Consider the following 25119-nt stretch of genomic DNA (forward strand, 5'->3'; position numbering starts at 1 on the left):
ATTCAACACTCAAATTCAGCATGGTTCTGATGTGAGTGTCAAAGTGACAACGGACACTTAACCTGACAAACAGTTTTGTGGAAAGGGCTATCAGCTCTCTGAAACACTCTCCGTAATTATTAAAAATCACAGAACGGTGAAGTATTCTTCTCAAAAAATTCTCTCCCGTTTCTCAAGATCCAATAAATGTATAGTAATATCCTCCAATGAGTCAACTTTCACAAATGCTCAGCTGCAAAGTCTTGCAGTCTTGCATCCTACACAGAGCACACATTTTTGATAATTTGAAGCCATCATGAAAATTGCCTGCGCATATATTTTTCCCCTCCTAGGAAAAGTACATGGACTGGAATACAGAAAAGATACCAACTGAGACAGCTCGAAAAGCCCCAGTTATAGATAAAACTCCTTTACAGACACATGCTCTTTCAAAACAAAAATTATTCTTTTCCAGCAGAATAATTTTTCTTCATCATGTTGAAGCATCAGGGGTTTTTGAAGCAGAACTCCTATTCAGTACATTGTATGTAACGGTTATAATGATTAGAAAAGCTCTGTCATTCAACTTCTGTGTTGAAAAAGCATTACAAGGCTCTGCAGACATTAAAGGTAGCAATACTTACACAGTCAGGGTATGCGCTCGTTTTCATTCATGTTACAATATGTAAGTGTTCCTTGAACTGCTAAAGCAGTCAAATACATTTATAATCACAGTAAAGCAATGTATTATTAAGTATGCTTTACTTCAATAAAAGCAGAGCTCTGGTTAAGAACAAATTAAACCTCTGTTACGGTATATACTTGTACTGTATTAATGAAAAGCTACCTGTGAATTAGCAGCCACCAAAAAGCATGAAGCTTTCCAGGAAAGATTTCAAGAGTCATGATTTTCAACAACAATATCAAAAACACAAAATTAAATTCTCCGTTCTTTAGTCTGGATTACTAGACTCTGGACTACTAGAAGCATAAACTCTGCTTTATGTATGCAAATAAATATGGTCTCTTGAAAATATGCATCAACCAGAATGCTAACTGGCATTATAAAAAAGCATTAAGCTTGTTTACACAGTTGGCTTCAGAAACAGGGCGAGTTTTTTGTCAACTTTCTTCTTTAAATAAGTATTCAGGCTCAATACGTACACTGTGTTCATATTTTGAATGACTTCACGTAGAAAGCTAACAGCATCATGATTTACGAGTGTTTGAAAATATAAAATCAAGCTTTGAGGAAAAGACAGTTCCAGAGATTGTCATTTCCCAAGATACAAGCCCTACAAGTCAGAAGTGTCCAATCCTATCCATTCCAAGCAGCATGACATCAAGACGATCAAATATGAAAAACATCCATTTAAACCACACTTACTTTAAGACTTCTGTATAGCCCTTAGCAGCAGCTACATGAAGTGCTGTACCACCAGATTTTGCATGCCTGACATCATTGATATGGCCACTGTTGAGCCACTGTCTTGCATCTCTTAGCATTATTCGTTCTTCTTCTTTTCGAGCTGCCTCTATATCAACCCCTAATTCAGACAGGGAGAGAGGACACAAAATATTTTAGTTCAAATACTTCAATTATGTAACAAATGTGTATATTATGTATAGCATGTTTATGTGATACAATAAAATACTAGCTAAACAATATGAATGATGTTCACGGTTAGATATAAATATCTTTTTGAAGAGGAATGCCAAGAGGTTATGGAAACATCCATTATTCCATGACACTTTGCATCCATAATGCATTTTTTCCCCCAAAAAGAGGGGGGGGGGGGGGGGGGGGGGGGGGGTGGTGGGTGTAAGATACTAAAACTGGCTCCTCAATTTTAAGAATGTCTACCAATACAGTAATAAACCCTGAAATAACCTGTTAAAAAAAAGAGAAAAATTATATTTTAACTTCTCAGCACCGAAATACAAGTCTTGTTTGATATAGTGTAGAAAGTACAAAACAGCTACAATTTTTTTACAAGGAGATATCTATGGGAAGAGGAACAGCCTAGCTTCTCAACACTGATGATAAGAAAGAAGGAGCTATATTTTTTTATACTTTCTAAAGAATCTCTGCTTTGTCTTCTATCACTCTGAAACACAAAGCTTATACTCAAATAGCCAAGCCTTTCAAAATCTCCCTCCATATCTCAGGAAAAAAAAAAAAAAAACAACGCAAAAACACGGAAAACTTTTTATAGTACATCTCACACAAAATTATCATTCACTGATGAAAAGGGAGGAACACTATATAACATTTACAAGTATACACAGCAAGTTAAAGAGACTGAAAAAACCCCAGACCCTGAACGGGCAAAGCAAAGCATGTATTTGCAAGAATTTTTTAATTAGTACCACATGGAGCGATCTAAAGAACATAGCAGGAAAGGGGTCTTGAAGAGAACTATACATAAGCATTGCTCTACCTATGCTGACCTAACAGTGACAACTTTGTGAGGAAAAGAGACTCAGGAATTGTACCCATGAAGAGCACAAACTGTATCTGGGTTGACCTCTAAGAGAAAATCAGTGGGCCAACCTTCAAGCAAAATTATTTTATGTATATGATTTGTCTACTCTTAGACAGTGGTATGCAGAGACTTGGGAAATACATGTTGTTCTGCCACCTTCTGAATTTTTAATTTCTCATGGAGCAAAGCATTAACTCGGACATAATAAAACCAAGTGAAATCTAGAAAGAGGTACTGATTTACTAGATAAAACCACAAACCTCAACAGCCTTATAGCCTATAAAACAGAAGTTAAGATGATTTTTAAAACACTTGATAGGTGCTCCTTGACTCACACCTAACTCTGCCTTCTTTCAGTACGTCCTGCTGAAGCTTCATCTGTCTCCAAACCGTTTTTCTCCAGCAACCTTGCTTCTATCACTTAACTCTCCTAACTGTCCAACTAATCAAAGCACAACAATAGAAAGCAGACCGCAAACAAGACTATGCAAAGCTAGGACATCTCTTTTCAAAACTACTCTACATAATTAATTAATTTTCATTAATTTTCAAGTCTTTATAATGAACAGCAATTTGAGGCTCTAATGTCTTCAAAGAAACTGTGAGCTATTAATCCTTTACGGGGTGAATGAATTCCCAGAATATGGAAATCAAATGAAATACAACTTGACTGTTGCCCATTTAGACACGCAGCAGAAACTGAGCTAAGGGATGAAGTGGCCTTCATTAAAGACATTATTAACATCATGAAATGAAAAGACATAGATAACATGGAGATGATCATACGTAGTGCAATGCATCATTCTACTGTGTAAAATGTGATAAAACAGATTATAATAAAACAAATTCATCAAGCTCCTATCAATCCACTGGCAACTAGAAAGCCAGAGCAACAAACTGGCACAATGAAAGCAATTTTACTGGCACTGCTGAAATACCCTTAAGGCAGTGGAGAGCAGACTGATATATCTATTACGTTACTTATGAATTAGTATTTCACAGATGCTGCAATTCCCCAATTATAGAGCAAGAAAACCCTTGAAAATGACAAGCCCAAATCAAAATTTCCTGAAATGCAGAAAGAAGGAATGTAATTATTACATGCTTTTGGAAACATAACATGCCATTTGTTTGGTTTGCGGTAGCATATGACAGTGCTACAACAGAGTTCACTTCTTTGTTATTATTCTTCTGTCAATTCACACCATAACGGATATTCCCTGTCTACAAATACAGCAGGTTATACATTAAGTGTTCTAAGCAGTTGACCTAACTCCTAGGGTCATCCACTTAATCAATTAAAACAACCATTTTGGTCTTGGCAATTTAATAGAAATTAATAGGATTTCATTTAATCAGAAACTGATGAAAACCCATAATCTGGAGGCTAAGTCTGCAAGATCAGGAAGATACAAAAGATTGTTGAAGGAAAGGAAGCAGAGGAAAAAGCTAAAATGTGCTTGTTTGAAAGAAACTGTTGTAAAAATTAAACACATGGAAACCTCTAAAACTGTCTTGCTCAAGACAACCCACGACTAAATAAATCTGAACAGAGATTAAATTTTACATATCTAATAATCTTTATAACTCTGACAGATATGAAGAATGAAAACCAGGAACTCTGAATCAATCATGTATTGATAATCACATATTCCCATTCCTCCAGAAGGCTCCTACATAGTGATGGGTGAACTACCGCAAACTGTAACTTCCTCAGGCCTTGGCATCTGCTTGCCTTTCAGAAGAACACAGCAGTGCAGATCAGCAGATCCTGGGAAAATAATTCTCTAGAGTACAGTCATTTACATGTCAGTGTTGTCTGCAAAACACTACTATGGAAATAAATAGTTTACATATCATCTGTTAGTCACATTTATGTCGATCCTCTTCTTGCACGCCCAAGGTCTAACTGTGAATCCTTATCAGCATGAGTAACCTTCTCCACCTGAAGAATCCGATGTATATTCCTGTCAGTGTAAAACTGTTCATATGCGTGGCTGGGTTTTTTGAGGCACTTTTGTACAAAGCAAGAATAGAGAAAAAGTTCCTTCCAAACCCTGACCTTGAACGTCTAACGGTTAATGTCTAAGCATACTTGCCAGGTATGCCTGAATTATGATAGAATAGCAATGCTTTTGCAGAAAAAGTAACTAATACTGAATATAGACTTCTATGAATATCACAAACGATTGCATTTCTGAAGCCCAAACAAGGTATAATGGCTGCAGAGGACTAACGGCTGCATCAGTACATTATTTTACAAGACAGTAAATTTCTGATCATACTTCAACAGAAGAAAGTACAAGAACCTTGCCAATCTAAACAAAACATCCCCCATTAATACCTGGCACAAGAACGGGAATTACACTTTGTGTCACAGAAAAAAAGCCGCTCTCTGAGGTAAGCTAAATACAATTCCCATTATTAACTACAGAAAGCGGAACGCAAACAGCCTCTATTATACCTTGTAGGGACCTTTCTCCTTGCTTTTGTTTTCCAGACTCTGTGAAAGCGTCGGGGAAGAAGAAAACGCTGTCATGGGCTTCAGAGACTTTCCTCAAGCGGCCCATAGATGGCAATGCGCTGCCTCCCAGCTCAGCTCCAGCCCCAGAGCTCCTTCCCTCACACCACCAGGACACTTACCCTCTCTGGCAGCCCAACAGCTTCCTAAATCATTAACAATTTAGTGCTAAATGCTTTCATTTTTTCCTGATCAACAAGCGTTCTCCAGCAGTTCCAGACAGGTCTGAAAAGAGGGTGTCGTTCAGTGAGCATTTAATGAAATTCAGCGTAAATTTAAATGCCGAATCTTGTTTCAGGACTCCTCGGCCATATAAAGGCATGTTTTATAGATACTGCATGGAAGATCAACCCAGTTTTTACTTCATGTAGTGAATGTTTATATACAAATGTAATAGTTCGCATTTTATCCACATAAACAAAGCTGAGTTAAGCAATACATCTGAGAGTCTCATTACATTTACCTATAATTAAGAATGAGGAACATTTGCTTCTCCTTGGAAAAGAAGAAGTGATCTCTCCGGTAGTTACTCAATAGCTACCACGCTGTATCATTAACTCCTGATTCACCTCACGTCACCTCTCCCCACTAACTCACCTCCTGAGAATGTTTCCTATAATTCAAAATAACTGCTTAAGCAGTTAAAAATAATTTTAAGAGGACGTCTGATGATAAACAGCTAAAAAAATCGCTTCAAACCATTACACTTAACCACTTAACCCTAGTCGAGACCTGAAAAGAGGCAACATTTAAAACTGGCCAGGGCTAGCTGGGACTAAAGCCACATCTCTCTCAAGTCCACTAGTTTTCACCAGTGCAAATGAAAACTTTACACTACTGGCAAAACACAACTTCCACAACTATGGGATGTTGAAACACTGCAGAGTGGAAACACAAGGGATCATACCAAGAAACTGTACATAATAATATTTTTAATGGAGATAAAGAATTACGTGGATTGCAGTGGCACCTATATACATGGGATTGGCCCATAAGGAGAAACAACAGAACAGGTCCTAAGAGAAGGGTTTTTTGTATAACACACAAAACAGTTAAAACACATGGCATGCAAAAAGAATAGTTGTTCAGCACTATTTTGGAATAATTTCCATAAAACACCTAGTTTTGCTATTTGTGAAGTGTTCGTAACCGTGTCAAAAAATCTTTATACCTTACCTGAGTGCGTAATTTACCTTCTCACAAAGAGAGATATAAAAATATAGTTACAAAACTGAACTAGGTTTTAAGCTTTAAAAATAATTAAGTCAATAATTCCCCTTTGACGATTAGGGTAGAAAAATGTTTTCCTTACTATCAGAGTGCTATGGCTTCACCTACAGGACAGCTAGCCCATTCCTTCAGAATTACTGCATAGTCCGTTAGATCAGCAGGGACCCACTATGGTCAGCAGAACACTGGTGGCCTTGACTGGGGATCTGTGGCCCACACAAGGGGACACATGAAAAGATGCTTGAACCAAGGGTCACAATTTAGAAGCGTTGCATATGGAGATCAGAATAACTGACAAAGATAGACATCGGATAATAATACTATACAAGCTCTCTTCTTTCATGTGCAACGCTCCTTATGACAGAACTTGTAAATCAAGAAGATTAATTTGGATCACCAACCATCTCCTCTCCAATTTAGCACTGGAGTCTGAATGCTAAAATAGGATGAGCCAACACTGCAAATCCTTCTTTCTATTAAGCCTGTAATGTCACATAGAGCTGAACTTTGTTGTATTCTGCAATGTGTCTCCAGAGGCTCCCATTTTTTGTCCTATAGTTAGACATGTCCTCAAACTATAATTTGATACCTGTAAAAACTGGGCATAATTACAAACTGATGATCTGTGGAAAGCTGAATGGTTGCACAAGTGGAAGGCTCTGTCTGAACTTCTACAAAGACTGCAGGTCTACAAAAGCAGCAAAAAGGGTGAACTAATATGGTGATTCTCCTCAGATTTCTACAGGAACAAACATCAAATGTCATCACTTAAACATCTGAAATCACCATGAACCTGACTGATCCTTCCAGGCAATCTCTTGCCACCAAACGACTCTGGCTGCTGCTGTCAGTATGTAGGAAGCCATACTCACAGCCTTAACTGACCAACACAAAAATGAAACTATAATGAACGCAGGAATAAATACACATGGAAAGGCTGCAAGGCAAGAATGTTACAGAAAACGTCTACTCAATTTTCACACTGCATGTTTTACCTACACAGAGGTAAGATTGTTTGGCACCCAGGTTTGTTTATTTTCAAAATAAATAGTCTGATCTTCTACCACCAGTAACACTGAGACAGGGCTGATCATTCCACAGACCCCACAGTCAGCTTGCATTATCAAAACTGCGGCACTGCTTTATTTTATATGAGAAGCAATGCTAAAGCTGGAGGGATAATTGCAGTTGGCCACATGTATAATCAAAGATGAAACTGTCACAATGCATCAGTGTTAATTCCACATTAAGATAAACAATTAAGTTCCTATTTTAGAGCTATTAACTTCTCTAGCCACAACATACACAGAATTAGGCAATTTCCAAGTTATCACGATGACTAAATAATTATTCTGTATATAATACTAACTTTACATGCAAGTTAAGGATGCCATCAAAAGCACATGATTAAAACCTTATTCCTGAGACAACTGCCTTGTGATCTAGTAAGACATACACTACAAGTTCACATCCAGATTCATACCCTTTCTATTCCATTCTCATCCACAATCATTAAATATGATTTCATCCCTGCAGGTAAAAGCACCTTCAGACAAAAATTCAGAAGGAGGGATGACGCATGCTTTCTTTTTCTTCCCTGCTTCTGTGAAACTGAAACTCCTAAGCGGTCTAACAGTAAAACAAGCTAGGTAGAATAAATATATATAAATGCATTCATATATATGTGTGTGTGTGTGTGTGTGTAAACTTATATAAAATAATATATATATAGGAGATATATATAGATATATATATATAACCATAGGCTTTAGTGTCCTGTTAAGACCAGTAAGGCAGGAATGCTGTACAGGGATGTTCACAGTGTGGTCACTCTTCAGGACAGCATCCAGTTCCTGTTCTCCACAGAGGGAGGTCAAACCACTCTGAAGCACAGCCCTAGCAAGTTGTTTCTCATCTGACATGGTGCCTCATTCCACCAATATATTTTTCAAATAATCTGTGAAGACCAATCTTCTGAAAATCCTTTAGCTAGTAGGCAAGCCAACTGACATAAAAATGTAAGAGGAATGCTTGGAAAACAGGTTTTCCATAGCAAGTGAAATTTAGTATTTTAAAACAACTTGAATTATCCCTTTAGAAGCTAACAGCTACAGTGTGGGAACATCTACATTCTTCTCAGACTTACAAAGACAGTACCATAGACAGCTTATTGTAAGCTGTAAATATGAAATATGTAAACCACACTGAAATTTTCAGTGAATTGTGGCATTTAGTTTAGGTTGCCAATGCTAATTTTACAATTGGGCTGTTCCAAATAATTAAACTTGCAAAAGAATAAAAATTAGCATGTAATGTTGAATCTCTGCATTGTAAAAATGTACATAAAAACCCCATGTAACAAATAATAATTTTTTTAAAAAAGCAGTAACATATAAATAAGAGATTTTGGAAGAGTTCTCTCAAATAATGACAGTTTTACAAAGAACTACTACAGGCAATTAGTATATCCCATCAGTAAAGTCAAACATTTCAAAAACAACCTTAAAGAATTTAGGCTGAGGCACATTCCAGAAACAACTCTCCAGCAAAGATTGACAGTACTGTTAGAAAAGAGAACAACAACTGTATTTTTTCCAAACTAATTAAAATAGACAAATGGTAGTAGAGACAAAAAAAAATATTCACAACTATCTAATCTGATGGTCTCTGTGTGTTAACTATAAGAACTGTTAATCAAAATTCCGTTAACACTATCAAATAATTGAATCAAAGCCTTTGTCAAATCTACAGTCTACTTCTGTGTATCAGTAGGTATCTCTTGCTTTCCTGCATATCGTGTCACCCACTCTCTTTTTACACTTTGCTTTGGGCACTAAATGGGTTTAATCATACAAATTACATCAGGGCAAAGGCTGAAGCAATTACTAGTTTACTGTTACGGAATGTCATCTTCCTTCAACGTATATAATGTAACTCAGACCACACCACCCCAGTTCTTGTACTGGGAGTTCTGGGATAGCAGTTCATTTCTGTTGGCTCAAGGTGGTCAGTCAACAACAACTGAATATTCTTTCCTCTGTTCAATCGAAAACCCAGAAACTTTCAAATACCTTTCACTGGAAAACCCACCTGAGGACCTGAACATAGAAAACAGCAGTGTAAGGAGGGGGAAAAATAAATCAATACACTTTTTCAAAGGCCATTTTCTCTTGCAAAGACACCCCCTGCCAGTACTAGCAATTTTCTAGGAGCAAGGTGCATAAATTTAGGGTATACGTTCTTAAATGATACTGTCCAAACTTGATACCTATCCATTAACTATTACATGAATGCTCACCTATATTGTGTTCTCAGAAGAGTACACAAAACTGTGAGGAACTTAAAGGTTCATAATAGGTTCTCAGGCCTAAAACAAGTGCAATCTAAGACTACTTCTCCCAAGGAGTATTTTCAGACATTTGGCATTGTAGAAGGGCATTCAAAAGGTCAGAACTAGACACAAAGGGTGATTTATGGGATACAGTATATTTGCTTACTCTTGTTTTAGTTATTCTAGGCTTTCTTGTAGTCAACAAAAAGAAACAGTTACCGTAGGGCTTAATTCACCTCATCCTAAAACTGACATCTGAGTCACCCTAAAAGTGCCTATTTCATTCCTCTCTAAGGCAGGAATCTCTTTAGACATGGTCTAAAGCTGGGATGTGGAAGTCTATATCCCAGATGCACTGAACACCATCCATAGTATCTGAATACCATCTCAATTCTGTTGAGTTAAGTGAATGCCGGAATCCAACCCAACACCTGGGTGCGATACTTTCCGACTTCCTTCTTCACAAGAGGCTGGGCTGAGTAAAAACACCTAGAAGACAGCTCCAACACTGCACGTTGTATTGACAATTCTCTTTAGAAAATAAATTGACTTTAAAATTCCCAATTTAGCATAAGTTTTCAAATATGTCTTTAGTGTCCAATAAACACCACCACCCTTCCATATTCAAAATTACCTTGTCTATTTACTTCATTCTGAAGCAGCTCTTCCATTGCCTCTTCTTCAGCAATATCTAATGGAGTGTCTCCTTCACTATTTACAGCTCCTACATGTGCTCCTTGACTAATTAAATACCTGCCAAAAGAAAAACAAACTGTAAGCAACTTAATAAAGCTGATGCAAAAAAAAGCAGCCACTAGGATATCATACGCAATGGGTATATACATGCACTCATACAATTAATAAAAACAACTGTATTATGTACAAGTAAAAAAACCTCATGACTGTTTACAATCCCTGAATACCTCCGCCTTTTCCACATAACACCCATTAATACAAATAGCCCTCTGTTTGCTCTTCAGTTTGCCACAAAGACTCCTGACATGTTTAAATACATCCTTGCAAGAACCGAAAGAAGAAAATGGTTATATGATGAACAAAAGCAAGCACAAGGTGAACAGGGGTTAAACCACCCGATACCCATGAGCCCCTCATATTAAGCCACTCTTCCTAGAACTTCCAAATTCAGTGGCACATTATGTTTCTGTACTTTGTCAGAATGATGACTCTTGCTCTCTGAGGCAGCTTCATAAAGTTAAAAAAACCAGAATCACCTCTGCTCCTAAGTGTGCATAAGGTCAGCTTTCGGTGGGGAAAGAGGCAAGGGGGAGAAAGGAAGCAGTACTTTATTCGAACCCCACTAAGTGTTTTCTTACTTAAAGTCCTGCTGTCTTAGGAGTCAACAAACCAGACTCAGTGGAATTTGTTTCTGAATTTCCAACTAAGTCAAATGGATCAATTCCAATAATAAGTCACAAAAGGGTAAGTTATTTCACTGTATTAAACCATAAGCTTATAAAGTTATCAAGAATCTACAGCTTAATACATAGTCTGTTTCTAAGTAGGCAATGAACAATAATTAAAACATCAATACAGATCAGTCTTACGTCTTCTGATCATAACAGTTCCACTTCCCTAACAAATTCAACAGTTTCAGCACGAGAGGACTCAACACAAGCAATAAATTGCAAACGTACCTCCTCCCTTGCAGAGCTTAATTTACACTTCCCATATATTTGCCAAAAAAAAAAAAAAAAAAAAAAAAAAAAATCAGGAAAAACTCAGACCTGAAGAACTAGTTATCCATTCGGTAACAGGTGTATGACATCAAAAACTCCCTCAGCCTATTCTCACAGGGGAAGTGCTCCAGCCCTCTGATCATCCATCTTTGTGGCCTTCGTTTGGACGCGCTAGAGCAGGTTGGTGTCTTTCCCGCGCTGAGGACCCCAGAGCTGGATGCAGTACTGCTGGGGGGGTCTCACCAGAGGGGAGCAGAGGGGCAGAATCCCCTCCTCGACCTGCCGGTCACGCTCCTTTTGATGCAGCCCAGGATACGGTTGGCTTTCTGGGCTGCAAACGCACGCTGCTGGCTCATATTTAGTTTTTCACCCACTAATACCCCCACGTCCTTCTCCTCAGGGCTGCTCTCAACCCACTCATCGCCCAGCCTGAGTTTGTGCTTGGGATCGCCCTGACCCACGCGCAGGACCCGGCACTTGGGCTTTTGAACTTCGTGATGTTTGCACAGGCCCACCTCTCAAGCCTTTAGCATCAAGTACTCTCATACGTTTCTATATTTCAATGTATGATTTAAATAGCACTTGTTATTAAACCCCTGTAATTACATCAAGAAGAGGTAAGAACTGACAGATCACAAAATGGACATTAATTCCCAGAAGTGTAACCATATCTCCTGGGATATGCATCACCCGTTGCCACCACTAACTTTGATGCTGGTATGCGGTGCTGTTTTTATACTGTTCCTCTTAAGAGAGTGCTGCTGTGACTCTTATCTCTCTCCAGTTAAAAGATTTAACTTCTGTGGGAATGAAAAATTAATACAAACTAACAACATTTCTCAACAATACCAGTTGTACTGTTTTAACAGCGACAAAGTCTTCCTTCCATGTTACAGATCAGATAATTGCTTTGCGGCGTGTCTGCTAAACAGGCAAAAACAGCAGTGGGGAAACTAACTTTCTTACAAAGTCAAAATGTTGATTCCAAACCAAAGTCTACCACTGACAAAAATATCTTTATAAAAAAAATCCCAAGTCAACATTCATTTTCTTTCAACCTGTTTTTTTCTAATATAGACATGAAAAAAGTGATGCTTAAAAAAACCTGAGTTTTACCTGTTTCCACATAATACCTACAGGGAAAAATTAAGCTACTTTTATAAGGAAAATACATAACTCATTGAGGTGGTTGTATTTGGTCAACTGGTCAACAACTTACAGACATGATAAGATGAGCAATGCATAAGAAAGTGTAAGGAATGGACAAAGGCTACAGTAGCATTTCAGAAAGTTATTATTTAGATATATGAACAAGTTCATGATCAAATGATCCTTTTAAAGTAGACTCCAAAAATGAAGCTGCTTACAGACCAAAATCAGATCAGCAGAGCTGGGGGGATTAGTAAGGGCTGGAGAAGTGGAGTTATCCGAGTTGCCCTTTGCACGTGCTTACAGGGCTTTGGTTTTCCTGGGTCAGCGAAGGAAGGATGGGTGAACCTGCCCTGAGTTCACAGGATTTAAAGGGATGGGAGAAACACAAGAAAGATGAAAGGCAGCAGGCTCCTCTCCAGGGAAGTGAGAACAGTCCTTTCCCAACCTTCTTTCAGCCACTCTAACTAGGCCTCCCCTCTGCTATTCCCACCGAAAAATTCATAGTGATCCCCTCGAGTAAATTAACAGTGAAAGAGCAACACTCAGTAGAAAACAAATTACTCATAATCCAACTATTTCAAAGACACCTTTTAAGCCCGCTAATGAAATCCATGTTTGTTCAGTTCTCCACATCATTCAGTAACAGATGACCATGTCCTGAAAAAGTTTATGCATTTGTTTATCTTCATTTACAGTAAAAATAGTTTCAGCAAAGCAATGACAGGGTTCAGATGGTGCACGAAGTCACCCTGGTGCTTACAGGATTATAGCTTTTATTAGGAAACCTAGCGCTACCAAGGGAAAGGACAGCAATCATTTTAGACGTGTAAGTAACTTGACTCTGCATCACATACAGAAAGGGAACAGATTTGGTAAACAAGACCAAGAGAATGATGCTCTGAGTTTGTAAGGCATAGCTGAGCAGAAGCCAGTACCAGAATAACCCTAGAAATCAGAAGGTTTGTTGTTTCTTTTAAAAATTACTTTCCAAACAAACTGTACTTCAACCTAAATGTTAATTAAAACTTACAGTATGACTTCAAATATGGGGGTATTTGACATTTCAGTTATTCTGGTACCATATACTAAAATCTTCACATGCAACAGCATATTACTGTGTGTAGGTATGAATGTGTATTTTAAAAGTCATCCATGTTTTGGGAAAAAAACCAAAAACCAACCTGCAAATAATTGCTTGTATTTTACTTTATTAAGTAGATGTTACCTTCATCTTGAAATTTCATCTTTCTAAAGCAAGTAAACATAATATAGCTTTCATTTCATCAGCTGACATTTAACTGATACAGCTACACATGTGCAGTGAAAAAGAAATTGGAACTGTGTAATAAAAAGTCCAGAACCATGCCCTTTGATAACATGCCTTGAAAAAGGTGCTTTTTGCAAACATGGATGCAGTGGAAAAGTAAAAACATATAGGACTCCCACCATCACCTACTTAGAAAGCTTTTTGGTATAGCACTTAAATTTGTGTCTTTTGTAATTCACTTGCTGTGACATGGCCATGTCACAGAAGAGTAATACAGAAAATCGGATGATAATTTATATAATATTCTGGTAGGTGCTAATTCAAAATGTAAATAAATGAGAAGGAAACAGTAGTTTGATCCATAACATGCTTGTTTTTGGAGCTAAAACTTTCAAGTATTGATATTGAGCTAAAGGTACCTCTTTTAGACACTCTTGTGGTCTAAGTATAGAGAATTGCAAGTATCCCAGGAATACTAGGAAAGACAACAGCAGGAAAATAAAATAAAATCATTCCCAATACTTTTGCCCTGATGTTTCCAAGACAAGCATTACGCAGTCTGGGTAAGACTGGAAGAACAAGTTTGCTTTGTGATACCACTGTTTTATAAAGGCAAAAATACTTCTATTGGAAATTTGTCTGTTGGGAATCACTGCTGTATGTTCCTCAGTAGCTATTATAGACTGAAATTAACAACCTTGAAAAAACCAAGAAACATTTATTTTCTATAATTATTACGAAACCCATATTCTTTCCCATCATTTTATGAAAAATACATTTCAATACCTTTCATAAAGGGTTGGAATCTCAGTATCTCTGCAACAACAAATAACAACCCTCTCAGATTACTGTACAAAAGCCAAACAGTCCACACCAAAACCAAGCTCAGGAACTGGAAGTTAAAGATTTTAACTAGCAACTTGGCTCACACTCTGAATTAAAAAGCAAACCAACAAAAAACCCTTACAGCTAACTTTTTGTGTGTGTGCAAGTCTATTAACAAAATGCATGTAGACACACAAAGTAAATGGAGAAGACGACACCTCTCTCTGAAGACAGTTATATACAAACTGGAGTCTTATTTTTTAATTTAGAACTGAAGAATCTGGAAGACACTCGAACTTTGGCTTCACTAAACTTTGTCAGCTGCAGACAAGATCTGCTGCAGATAACATTTTAATATTATTTATCTCGGCAACAGAAAGAGGGGCATATGTTTACATTCGAACCTTGCCCCAGTTCACAGTATCTGGAAACAAGTTTGCGAAGTCATTAGGGATATAATTAACTTTAAGTACTTGTTGAACCTGAAGGTCACCAGAAGGGTGGCAAGCACAAGGCAGGGCAGAGAAGTGGCCACTGAATTGGTTCAGTTTATTAAAATCACTTACTGAGGTCACTGGAGACTCACTAATGAAAACGAGGTCCCTTCAACTTGTTAGAGGACTGGACAGCAGCCTCCAACTCCTAAAATGTGAGGAGAGAGACCCTCCTAAAAAATCTGTTACTGAATAGAGGTTCAACATACATATACATTTAAAATAAACATGTTCAGTGTGGCCTTCCAGGGAAAACATGGCTTAATTGCTAGTGGGGGCACCAACCAACAGCACAACCCACCTCCCAACAGCTGAAATTGGCAATTTCAGCTAAACGCAGCTGGTTTTTTCTAAATACATAGATGGTGGCATTCAAATTAATTCCACGAGTGTCTTAAACGAATGATAATAAGGAGCCAAAGACAGAAAAAGTGTCACGGTGTTCAGGCAGCTGTGCAAGCCATCATTTGAAGAAACAAACAATGACAAAAAAATCTGCCCCGCAGTCCACGGGACGTAAAGACAAATTAAAAACTTACACATCTTTGGAATGTGTGTTTTAATTGCCTTCTTTTAAATGCCTTTCAGACTTATTTAACTGATTTTTTTTAAATATAAAGTATCAATACACTTTTAAAAGCACGTATTTGTAAATTATTCAATTTACTAATGAAAAAGACATCCATAATAAATCTGGCCAAACAATTAGACCTTCAAGAGACATTTAACAAATAAAAAATAGAAAATTTTAACATTGCTGTTTCCAATTTTATTTTTTTTTTTAAGTTCAAGTACACTAAAACTGTAACACCTGATCCTTTTCAGACCTTCTGTTGGCTTGAGTGTCTTGGAATATTTCGTTGAATATTTTCATAGAATCATAGAATGATAGACTGGTTTGGGTTGGAAGGGACCTTAAAGATCATCTAGTTCCCACCCTCCTGCCATGGGCAGGGACACCTTAGACTGGGTTGCTCCAAGCTCCATCCAACCTGGCCTTGAACACTTCTCACTGCAGAAGAGTTTCACTTCAAATTTAAATTCTTAACAATGTTGATATTAACCCAGAAGTAGAAATGCTACCTCAAGCTCCCTAGCCCTTCTCAAAAGTGGTTTTGGTTTGGGTCAGGGTTTGGGGGGGGGGGGTTCCCCCCTTTAAATTTGCAGCAAAAATAATACTTAAAGGCCAGGCAAGCAAAGGCATACCTACTGGCATATACAATGTATCAAGAGACAAAATTACAGCTTCTTTGTAATTCTTGGATTTTTAAGGTGCATTTCTCAAAATAACATATTAAGAAAGGCCTGGCCCTTTTTTTTTTTTTTTTTCTTAAAAAAATCTTAAGTAATACAAATTTGAAGCAAATACAACAGCATTAGAATAACATTGTGCTAAATTCTGTTGTGGTACATAGTACGCATATGTCCTGTGTCAGTGGGCAAGTTTCAAGGAAAAATGTACCGTCGGTTGAATACGAGTGAACAGCCAGTACCCAAAATACTCAAATACTCACTCAAATACTCTCTCATGCACCCTCACGCCGTCACACTTGCTTTTAAACACATTATTCAAAAGCCATATAAATGTAACGATAAAAGCCACAATTTCACTGTTTTTGAAATATGCATCGTAACCCTTGTAAGCATTTGGCGGAGATGCACAACGCAGCATCTCCTCGCCCTCTTTAGCAACAACCTACACATAATTTCCCTCGTCCTCCTTTCCCCACAGCTGAGATACCCCTGCAGTTGTCTCTTCTCCTGAATCTATGATTTACAGAAGAAAATGAAGGCTCCATGTTCAATACTGGAACCAAAGCTGTACAAATTCAATTGGGCCAACAATACTTTCTCCTGCACGATTTTAAGACCAATGTAGAATAAATCAAACGACTTGAAAAACAATTAAGTCAAACTCATAGGGATCTTTTATTCAGGCACTCTGCAAAACGCCATCCCACGCTCTCAGTTGCTGCTGTGCCTCAACCTTCTGCTTCTAAACTTTTAGAACTGAATAGAGACTGACACAGGAAGACAGGCTTCTGTGTTGGCATTTAAATTAAAATCACATCATGATAAAATTCAGGCACTTTTAAGGTTATGTTTCTTTGCAAATTCCAGAAGATTCTCACTCAAATCTCTCTTGGAAAAAAAATGCTGCAGGACTTCTAAACAGGAATGCTCCTCCTATGAGCAGTATTATCAGCCAGCAGCTACACAAACACCAAGTTAAATAAGGCCAATTAGGATTATTTGGCAAAACTAGATATTACTTCTCCTGAAATACGTGAGTGATGATTTTAAGACAGTTGATATCAACAAGAGATCTGAGGTAAATTTATGACTTCCTCTTGCAGAACACAAAAGCTGAGAATTTCAGATAGCTAGACGTGTTTAAAAAAAACAAACCAACAATAAAAAAACCCAGTTGAGAAACAAATGGCCAAATGATTTTAAGCAAATGGGAAGGTACACTTTTTTTTCAATTTTCACCACTCTAATCCGATTTTCAGCATATGTGGTTTTCTAAATTATGGACCAGTTTGAAAAGACTTTTTTATATCCTTCAATATGCAAGAGCTCCTTCAGACAGCACCAAATCCAGCTTCTGATTCTTCCTCATAAAGCTGTTATGAAAGGCATCTTGCACAGACACACACCCTCGCTTCAAAATTGTCAAATAGTCCCAAAGCTATCAAAGTAGTATGCCACAGAGATGAGAAAAATTCTGCCTACGCGAACAGCACTTTCTGTCAATTCTAAATACTGTACCTATATGAAAAACGTATTTATGTTTATGAAGCAAACACTCCACAACGTACACCACGCCACTGAGCTCTGCACATAGCTGGCTGTCCCTAACCTCCACTGCAACTTGCACACCCCAGGAAGCACAGTAAATAGAATCACATCTGTTTTCCTTCTAGGTATGCCGGAGCATAGAAGAAACAGTGTAGATAACAGTATCTGGTTAGTCTTAGTCCTCCTGTGTTCCAAGAAACCTCTGAAAAAAGCCAGCAATAAGATCTAGAAATATGCGTACATAGGCAGCCACCTTAACATTAACAGTGCAAAGATGGAAGAGGAATAATTCCTACTTGCGGCCTACGAAAAGCAACTAACCCTTCATATTTTACTGTATCCATATAGAGGAAAGACATACGAGAGGTGGCAGAGCAATGTTTAGGTGAAAGTAAACAGTGACTGAGAAGAGGAAAGTAGGAAACATGAAGAAAGCTATATAGGGAAACATATGCTATAACCTATTTACAAAAAAGAAAAAAACCCAAAGATCTGGAGCCTGGTCATGTCGGGATGGAATACAGGGCAAAAACTTCAGCAGGAAAGAAATAAAGCGAAACAAAACATATTTTTAAAGTGTATATCAAATGTTAATTTCACTATGCACTTTGTGAACAAGTGTTTCTCTCCTTTGCTTTGAAGTCTGCACGCCTTAGCGCAAAAATGAAGGTTAAGTTTGAAAAATATCTTGTTGCAGCTGCAGAAGAGTACATACAGCAACTCCAGCTCACGACACTCCCTGTGCTCAGGATGCTTCCCTGCAGCAAGTCTCCAAGCGTTTGTGGTGATTTACAGAAGCGGCATCAAGGTCAGCATTTGGGATTGAGTAGCACTGGTTGAAAAGAAGAGGTGACAACACCATGGAGGCAGAAAAGGGGGAAGAAGGAAAACCGTGCTGCTGCCTGCCTACCTCAGGTAATTCCTCACCAGCAAAAGGTGATCACACCACTAGCTCACTGTCCCTCCTGCCTTATGCCAAGAGTAGCATTGCTATATTTGGATATAGTAGCACCACAAATTCTGATTTTTAACTGCTGGTTTGTATTTCAGTGGTAGTCATGCGTGTGGACCTAATAATTAACAAGGATATTTTCCTCCAAGAGCCACATGTTGGCATTTATATCAGAAAAATTTAAACCAAGATCAATTCTGTTCTTGTGCTTAAACACATATTAGCACAGATATAATCAGTACATCACAGAACTTATCTGGTTTGTAATTATATTATGCAATAACATAGTGACCAAATCTCTCTACAAAGCAACATTACTATCACAGTGCAGCTTTTAGTATCACCGGGTAGTACTGAACTTGGTCTGAGTTGCAATCTGCAATTCAGAGCAGTTGTTTACCTGTCCAGTCCTCTTTGAACCTCCTTGAAAACACATTTCTTCCAAAAGAAACTCTATTTATTCAAATTTGATAAGCAGTATTTCATCTGTAATCAAGAGGTTTCAATTAATTCCTTTTTTATAATTTTTTCCTGTCATACCTGCTGTGTATAAAAAACCCTACATTTTTATGCCTTAATATCTGAATTGTATCCCAATAACTCTCTCTCAATGCACAGCAGCCTTACGTCTCTAGAGATACCACACTAGATTTACACGGATTCCAGAAGAATTCAAGCAGCTTTTATCCTGCCTCAAGTCAGGGATAAGACTAGAAAAATACACACAGATTAGGATCGTCTGCACCGAAATGACGTAGTTTAGGATATCCAACAAAAGACACAGCTGTAAGAAAGGGTAAGTAGGTCATAAGTTGCTTTAGTGTCATTAGAAAGTCTACTGTATGTGGCAGAATAGGGTCAAACTCCCAACAGAGAAAAACGCTCAAGTAAAAGCTGAAAGAAAATAAAAACTGAGATGCACAGAAGTGCCAGTCTACATCACACCCATGTTTTCTCCTACAAAACAACTCTCAAAACCAACTTTACTGCGAATTAAATATTGAGTATAGTGTTTATTCAGTTACCTGATATAAAAATGATTTAATGGCACTGACAATTCCACAGATTCTACAATCTAAGAAGAACCCATCGGCACCTCTCTCTAAAACAGCAATTTTGAATTAGTTGATGAGGCCCTCACAAGTGACAGTGTGCCATACTTATCAAGCACTTGGTCAATTCAAATCCTGGTTGCTCACATGTCTAGAGCTGCTCTCCCATGTTCCAGTCACCCCTAGAAAACAGGAGTCGATCGGTGGCAATGGGCAGTTAGAAGCCATCATCCAGGGAGGACCTGATGTGTTACGTTTCTGAGGAGTCTACCCAAGCTCCCAAGCTTCCATATGTATCACTCTTCCATATGTTCTTCTCTTCCATATGTATCACATTCAACTTCAGAATTCACAGGTGAGATATCTACCCTACATTGTTCTCAGGATACCAATAAAACCAATGCTCTGTGATAAACAAGTAAGATCTTTCCTATGCACATCACTTCTCAAAGCAGGATGGCTTTTTTAGACATGTGCTGCACTTTCAAATTCTTTTTTCAGCCAAAAATTAGAGTGCTCTGAACTTTACATTGGGCATCAGTCCCTTGACTTTTCATTAGATGCAATGAACTGCTAAAATATATTAAAAGAAAAAAAGATACATTCCACTAAATCATATGCCCCTGAAGAAGGTATCTTTGAACTTAAAGGTCTAGTAGATTTACCTTTAGAAGAACAGAAACCCCATATACTTACTAACAAATATTTAGGGTCACAAGTGGAGATGCACACAGTAATCCCATCTGAAGAAGGCAGCTATAGAACACTGTCTTTGTGCATCCTAGTGACCAGCTCTCCTAGACTGCCTCTGTTGAACAAACAGGTATCAAATCAGTTAGGTCCTATGATTTCCTCTAACCCATCAACCATCTTACTGCGTATTTCTGCCAGCTGTTTTTTACCCAAACATCAAAACACAACTACACAGTAGAAAAGATTAAACTCTACCACATAATCGCATGATTTTAAAAAGGGAATTTCACCATCAACCTAAACAACTTAATTAGTGTTTCATTATTCTTAGGACATACAGAATATGCAGCAAAAACATGTTGAAAACAGTCTACTGCCACAGTACATCTTTGTAAAAGAAAATGCCAACTGATACTAGCTCACTGATCTTCTCCAAGTTTCTCCATTATTTTCTCTAATGGAATTTAGCTTTATCCTTGCAGATATCTAATACAGTTTGGAGGAGGAGGAACTTTCATGTTGCTGATAAAGAACGAGCATCACACATTGTTTAGGGGGGGAAGAGACTACCATACTAACATATTTTTCTCTCCCATTAGTGTTTTTTCCCAGTCTGTTCTTCCAGAAAGAAACAAGGCACCAAATAGAATTAACTGAAACAATCTCCCAAAGCCTGCAGTGACCTTTTCGCAGCTCTCAAAACAAACACTGCATCTTTACCAGTGTCAACTTGTAAGAAGTCAGTCATTCTTCTAGAAGAGCTGTTCTTCTTTGGCTGAGAATAAATCTCTTTCCCTGCTTTTATTTTGTCACATGGCTTGTTTTATAATATATCCTTCTGAAGTTCTCTTCTCATTTAACGAGTGTGTTATATCAAGTTTCATCTTTGGTGCTTCTTCCTTTTAATTCTACTCCTCCAGCTAACGTTTCCTTGTGTCATATAAAGTAACATCTGGAATCCTGACAAAAACGTCCGTTCACCTTGTAGCATCTCTATCAGACCAAACCCTGTATCAGTTTGCATAATCAGTCTCCATGTGGTCTACATCAGACCACCAACTTCACCTTATAATTCACAAATCCAAACTTCTGATTATCCTCCCAAGATCCATTTCTGAATGTATCACTAATAACGTCACTTCATACTTAGTTAAAACCATAACTGGGAAAAAGCTAAAGGAGATGGGAGCCATCCCTGACATTTTTATCAGTCTGCTTTGCCTAAATAATGTCTTGCTCTTCTAGGATTATAATGGGTTATGGCAAAAGAGTTCAGATTAAAAACACGCCAGCAAGTAATAGCTCTCGATGATCAAGTTATTAAAACTTCGAAAGAAATGGATTAGAAGCAACTGCTTTGAAACATACTTTGTGGCACCACCACCCTCTGATATCGTGGAAGAACAGTCAACAGTACCAGCTGGTTGAGACTCATGGGGTAGGAGATGAAGGAGAGGACTCCACCTCAGCACAGGCAGCTCTCCACAGCCAGGCTTCTGATCAGAGGTACAAGCCCTGTCTCAAAAGCAGCACAGAATTTTTTTTTTTTTCCTGCCTATCTATGCCAACTGCTGCTGGCAAGCCAGACCAGCTCACTGATCCAAAAGCGAGCAAACCCTCCAAACCCCCTGAAGGCTAGTCTTACACTAAGAGTTCCCACATGGTTGTGTGATCAGTAGATAATGCAAGAGAGGGGGTAAGAGCCTGTGGAGGAGGGAAAACCAAGGAGAGAAGGGAATGACTGCCTATTTCTGCAGTAGTCTCAAGTTAGATCACGTTAAGCATATTGTGAAACGGCACTGAATCCCCTTCACTAGCTGCTGCCAGAGGAGCACCGGTCCTGTCCTTGTACCACGGGCAGGAATCACTACCACCCAGCACCCACAGCAGTCCCCGCAAGGCAATTAGAGCTGCAAGTAAACCACCTACCATGAAACACCTATGTGTTCAACTACAGGTTTGCAGGACTGTCTCTCACTCCTCCATATACCAGACAATCATCACTCATTTAGTCTTAATGGACTGTTACTAAAATAGATCCTGGGACAATGGCTTGCTGAGGCTTCAGCAAACTAGTTTGGCTGGGTTCACCTTCAGGTGTCTGGAGTCTGGAAAAACAGATGGGCGTCAGCAGCAAGGCAGTGGTTACACACAAGCCTTTTAAAGTCTGCTGTAAGTATTAGGGGAAGGAGGGGACACGACATAGGAAACTTTGGGCAGGAAGGAAAGCGGGCGAGCTGGGTTTTAGAGCGGCAGAGTTGGTCAAGCTGCTGTTCTCTTCCTAAATGAACTGAGTGAGGAGGTCTGAAATTACCAAGTTACTCTCTTCCTAACTGTAATCATGTGTTTCAGCCTTTAAAACCTGTACAATAAAGGTGTATTTTGAAACTGTGTTAAGTCTTATGGTCTGTGTCTGTAACTACGTGTACCAAACACACCTCCCAAACATAAAAGCAACCATACTGAGTTAAAACAAACACCCATTTAACATCTAGCCTGTCTCCAAAAGTGAGCACATCTTCAAGGAGGGTAAAAATGGGGCAAACACATGCTACTTTTCCTGTAATAAATTTCCAGTCTCCAACTACTTTCATGGATTTCCTGGACCAGATCCCATTTGTACGTATGTATGCTGTGTTTGTATTTTTTTATGTATCTACCCTCAGTGGATTTCTCGTCCTTTGAACCCATGAGAAATTTTAGAATCTACAGCAACATTTGGCAAACTGTTACTCAGATGTAGTACCCACTCCATGAAGGTTTAAAAACCCTATTCTTCCCTCAGGAGACGTCCCCCTCCCCCTTGGTTTTTTTTGCACAGAAGTGTAACTGCCACTGACTTCTAAGGTTTTTTTGAAAAACACTTTTCTTACACTTGCTGGAAGATGGACCTTCATTCATTCTGGGGAAAATGAAAAAGCATTTGTATTTAAGTAGTAAACTATATTATAGCCTTTAAATACTTGCAAACTAGCTTCAAAATACATGAACTACACACTCACAACTAGGCATGGTATAAAGCCCACAAGAAAATAAATTTTTAAGACATACTTTAATTCCTGAACAGAAAAGAAATTTCTACCATTTCAGACTTATTTTACATTAATCTGGTACAATACAAAGCAGAGAGAAATAAAAAAGTATGCATTTTAAAATTCTATTTCTTAAATGCCACTTTGCACTATTTTTCTTCCTCTATTACATTTTTTGCATTCTAAAAATTTATTCCCTGATACTGAAATAATATACAAACTTTTAAACTGTACAAGAGATCTATCAGATAAAAAAATTCATTATATACACCCAAATATTTTTAAAAGAGTTTTACAGAGGTAAATTTAAGGGTCCTACCCATTAAATACCATCTTTAAGAATGCCCACACAATTTCTGTTGAAGTCCTCCTGCATTAAAGTTTGCTTCCACATAACTGTAATTTTTCATAGCATTTGATGCTGACTTTTTAATTCATACTAACACATTGGAGACTTTGTATAAAGCTTTCTTTATATGAAAAAATTGGAAAAGAATAGAAAAAGAGAACGTGCTACACAAAATCCACCTGTTTTGGCGATTTTGAAGAATTTTAATTCAAAATATTCATATTACAATTATTTGTAAGCTAATTCACATGATCATAAACTAGATGAACGCTAACTTAAGTAGGCTATTCTAAAATTAAAGTATTCAAAGAATTTCCAGTAAGCTGAAGCACTCCCAGCATTTACAGTTCTCAGAAACAACAACGGAAACAAAAGGAGCAGTTGCTCTCCATGGCAGAGTTTTTGCTTTTACAGCACAACTCTCCATCTGCAACCAGCTGACGCTTTATTTCACACTGAACTGTGTTCTCTTGCTGTACTGCACCTGAAGTGGGCTTCTACAAGACTAACATTTCTTAAACTAGAAGATGCATTATTTAAAGGAGACGGGAAGCATATTCAAGAGAAGGCGGCTGTTCCAAAGGAGCAGAAAACTGAAATTGGATGGGAGATACTGCTGGAGAAGATGCCATAGGACTGGTGAACCCAGTGGAGGATGATGGGGACAGGGAATACACCCACAGTGGGAAGCCCATTGGCCAGACGGCGCACGTACCAAGAGCAAAATAAAAACCCCAACGAGTGCGGGCCATGCCACAGATTCACTCAGCCCATTAGCAATTAGCATGGGACCGGCACCAAACTCGGCTGAAGTGGTGGCTCCCTGAGATGTCCAGAGGTTTTTTCGGAGAAGCTCCCTACCACCTACATACGCTGTTCTTCTCCCAGTTCTCCAGCACACGGGTGCACTCTCTCAGGAACAGCTGAGTAGCAGCAGGTGGTACTTAAGAAGAACGTGGACATTACAGAGCAAGAGAAAGAGAGAGAAAGAATCAGGCGTTCAGTGAAAGCACAGCAAAAATGGGAAGGTTCCTGCATTGATCAAATAGGCAGGCACCATTCTGTATTAACCCGGAGTGACTCCCAGTCATTCCTATTTACTGTACGTAATAGGAAATGGGTGTTAGTAGCAAATGGATGGAATACATAGAAAGAATAGCTGAACTGTGAGATTGTTTGTGTATGGATTCACATTTAAAAGCAGTCTGAACAGAGGCCTTTCTTACTCTATAACAAAGTACATTAACCACCCCAAAC

The 25119-nt window shown here is 38.3% G+C and overlaps 1 protein-coding gene across 5 annotated transcripts in view; it reads right to left on the reverse strand.

Annotated features, from left to right (window-relative positions):
• The window catches only part of PPP1R12A (protein phosphatase 1 regulatory subunit 12A), a 127231-nt gene that overhangs the window by 48955 nt on the left and 53157 nt on the right, over window positions 1-25119 (reverse strand). For all 5 annotated transcript variants that reach the window (XM_049792442.1, XM_049792443.1, XM_049792441.1 and 2 more), the window contains 2 exons: window positions 10182-10300; window positions 1367-1526 (listed from right to left, as the gene is read on the reverse strand). In XM_049792442.1, coding sequence (XP_049648399.1) covers window positions 1367-1526; window positions 10182-10300 — 279 coding nt within the window. The remainder of the gene's footprint in view (window positions 1-1366; window positions 1527-10181; window positions 10301-25119) is intronic.

This window comes from Accipiter gentilis, chromosome 34, assembly GCF_929443795.1.
Source record: "Accipiter gentilis chromosome 34, bAccGen1.1, whole genome shotgun sequence".
Classification (NCBI taxonomy): Eukaryota; Metazoa; Chordata; class Aves; order Accipitriformes; family Accipitridae; genus Astur; species Astur gentilis.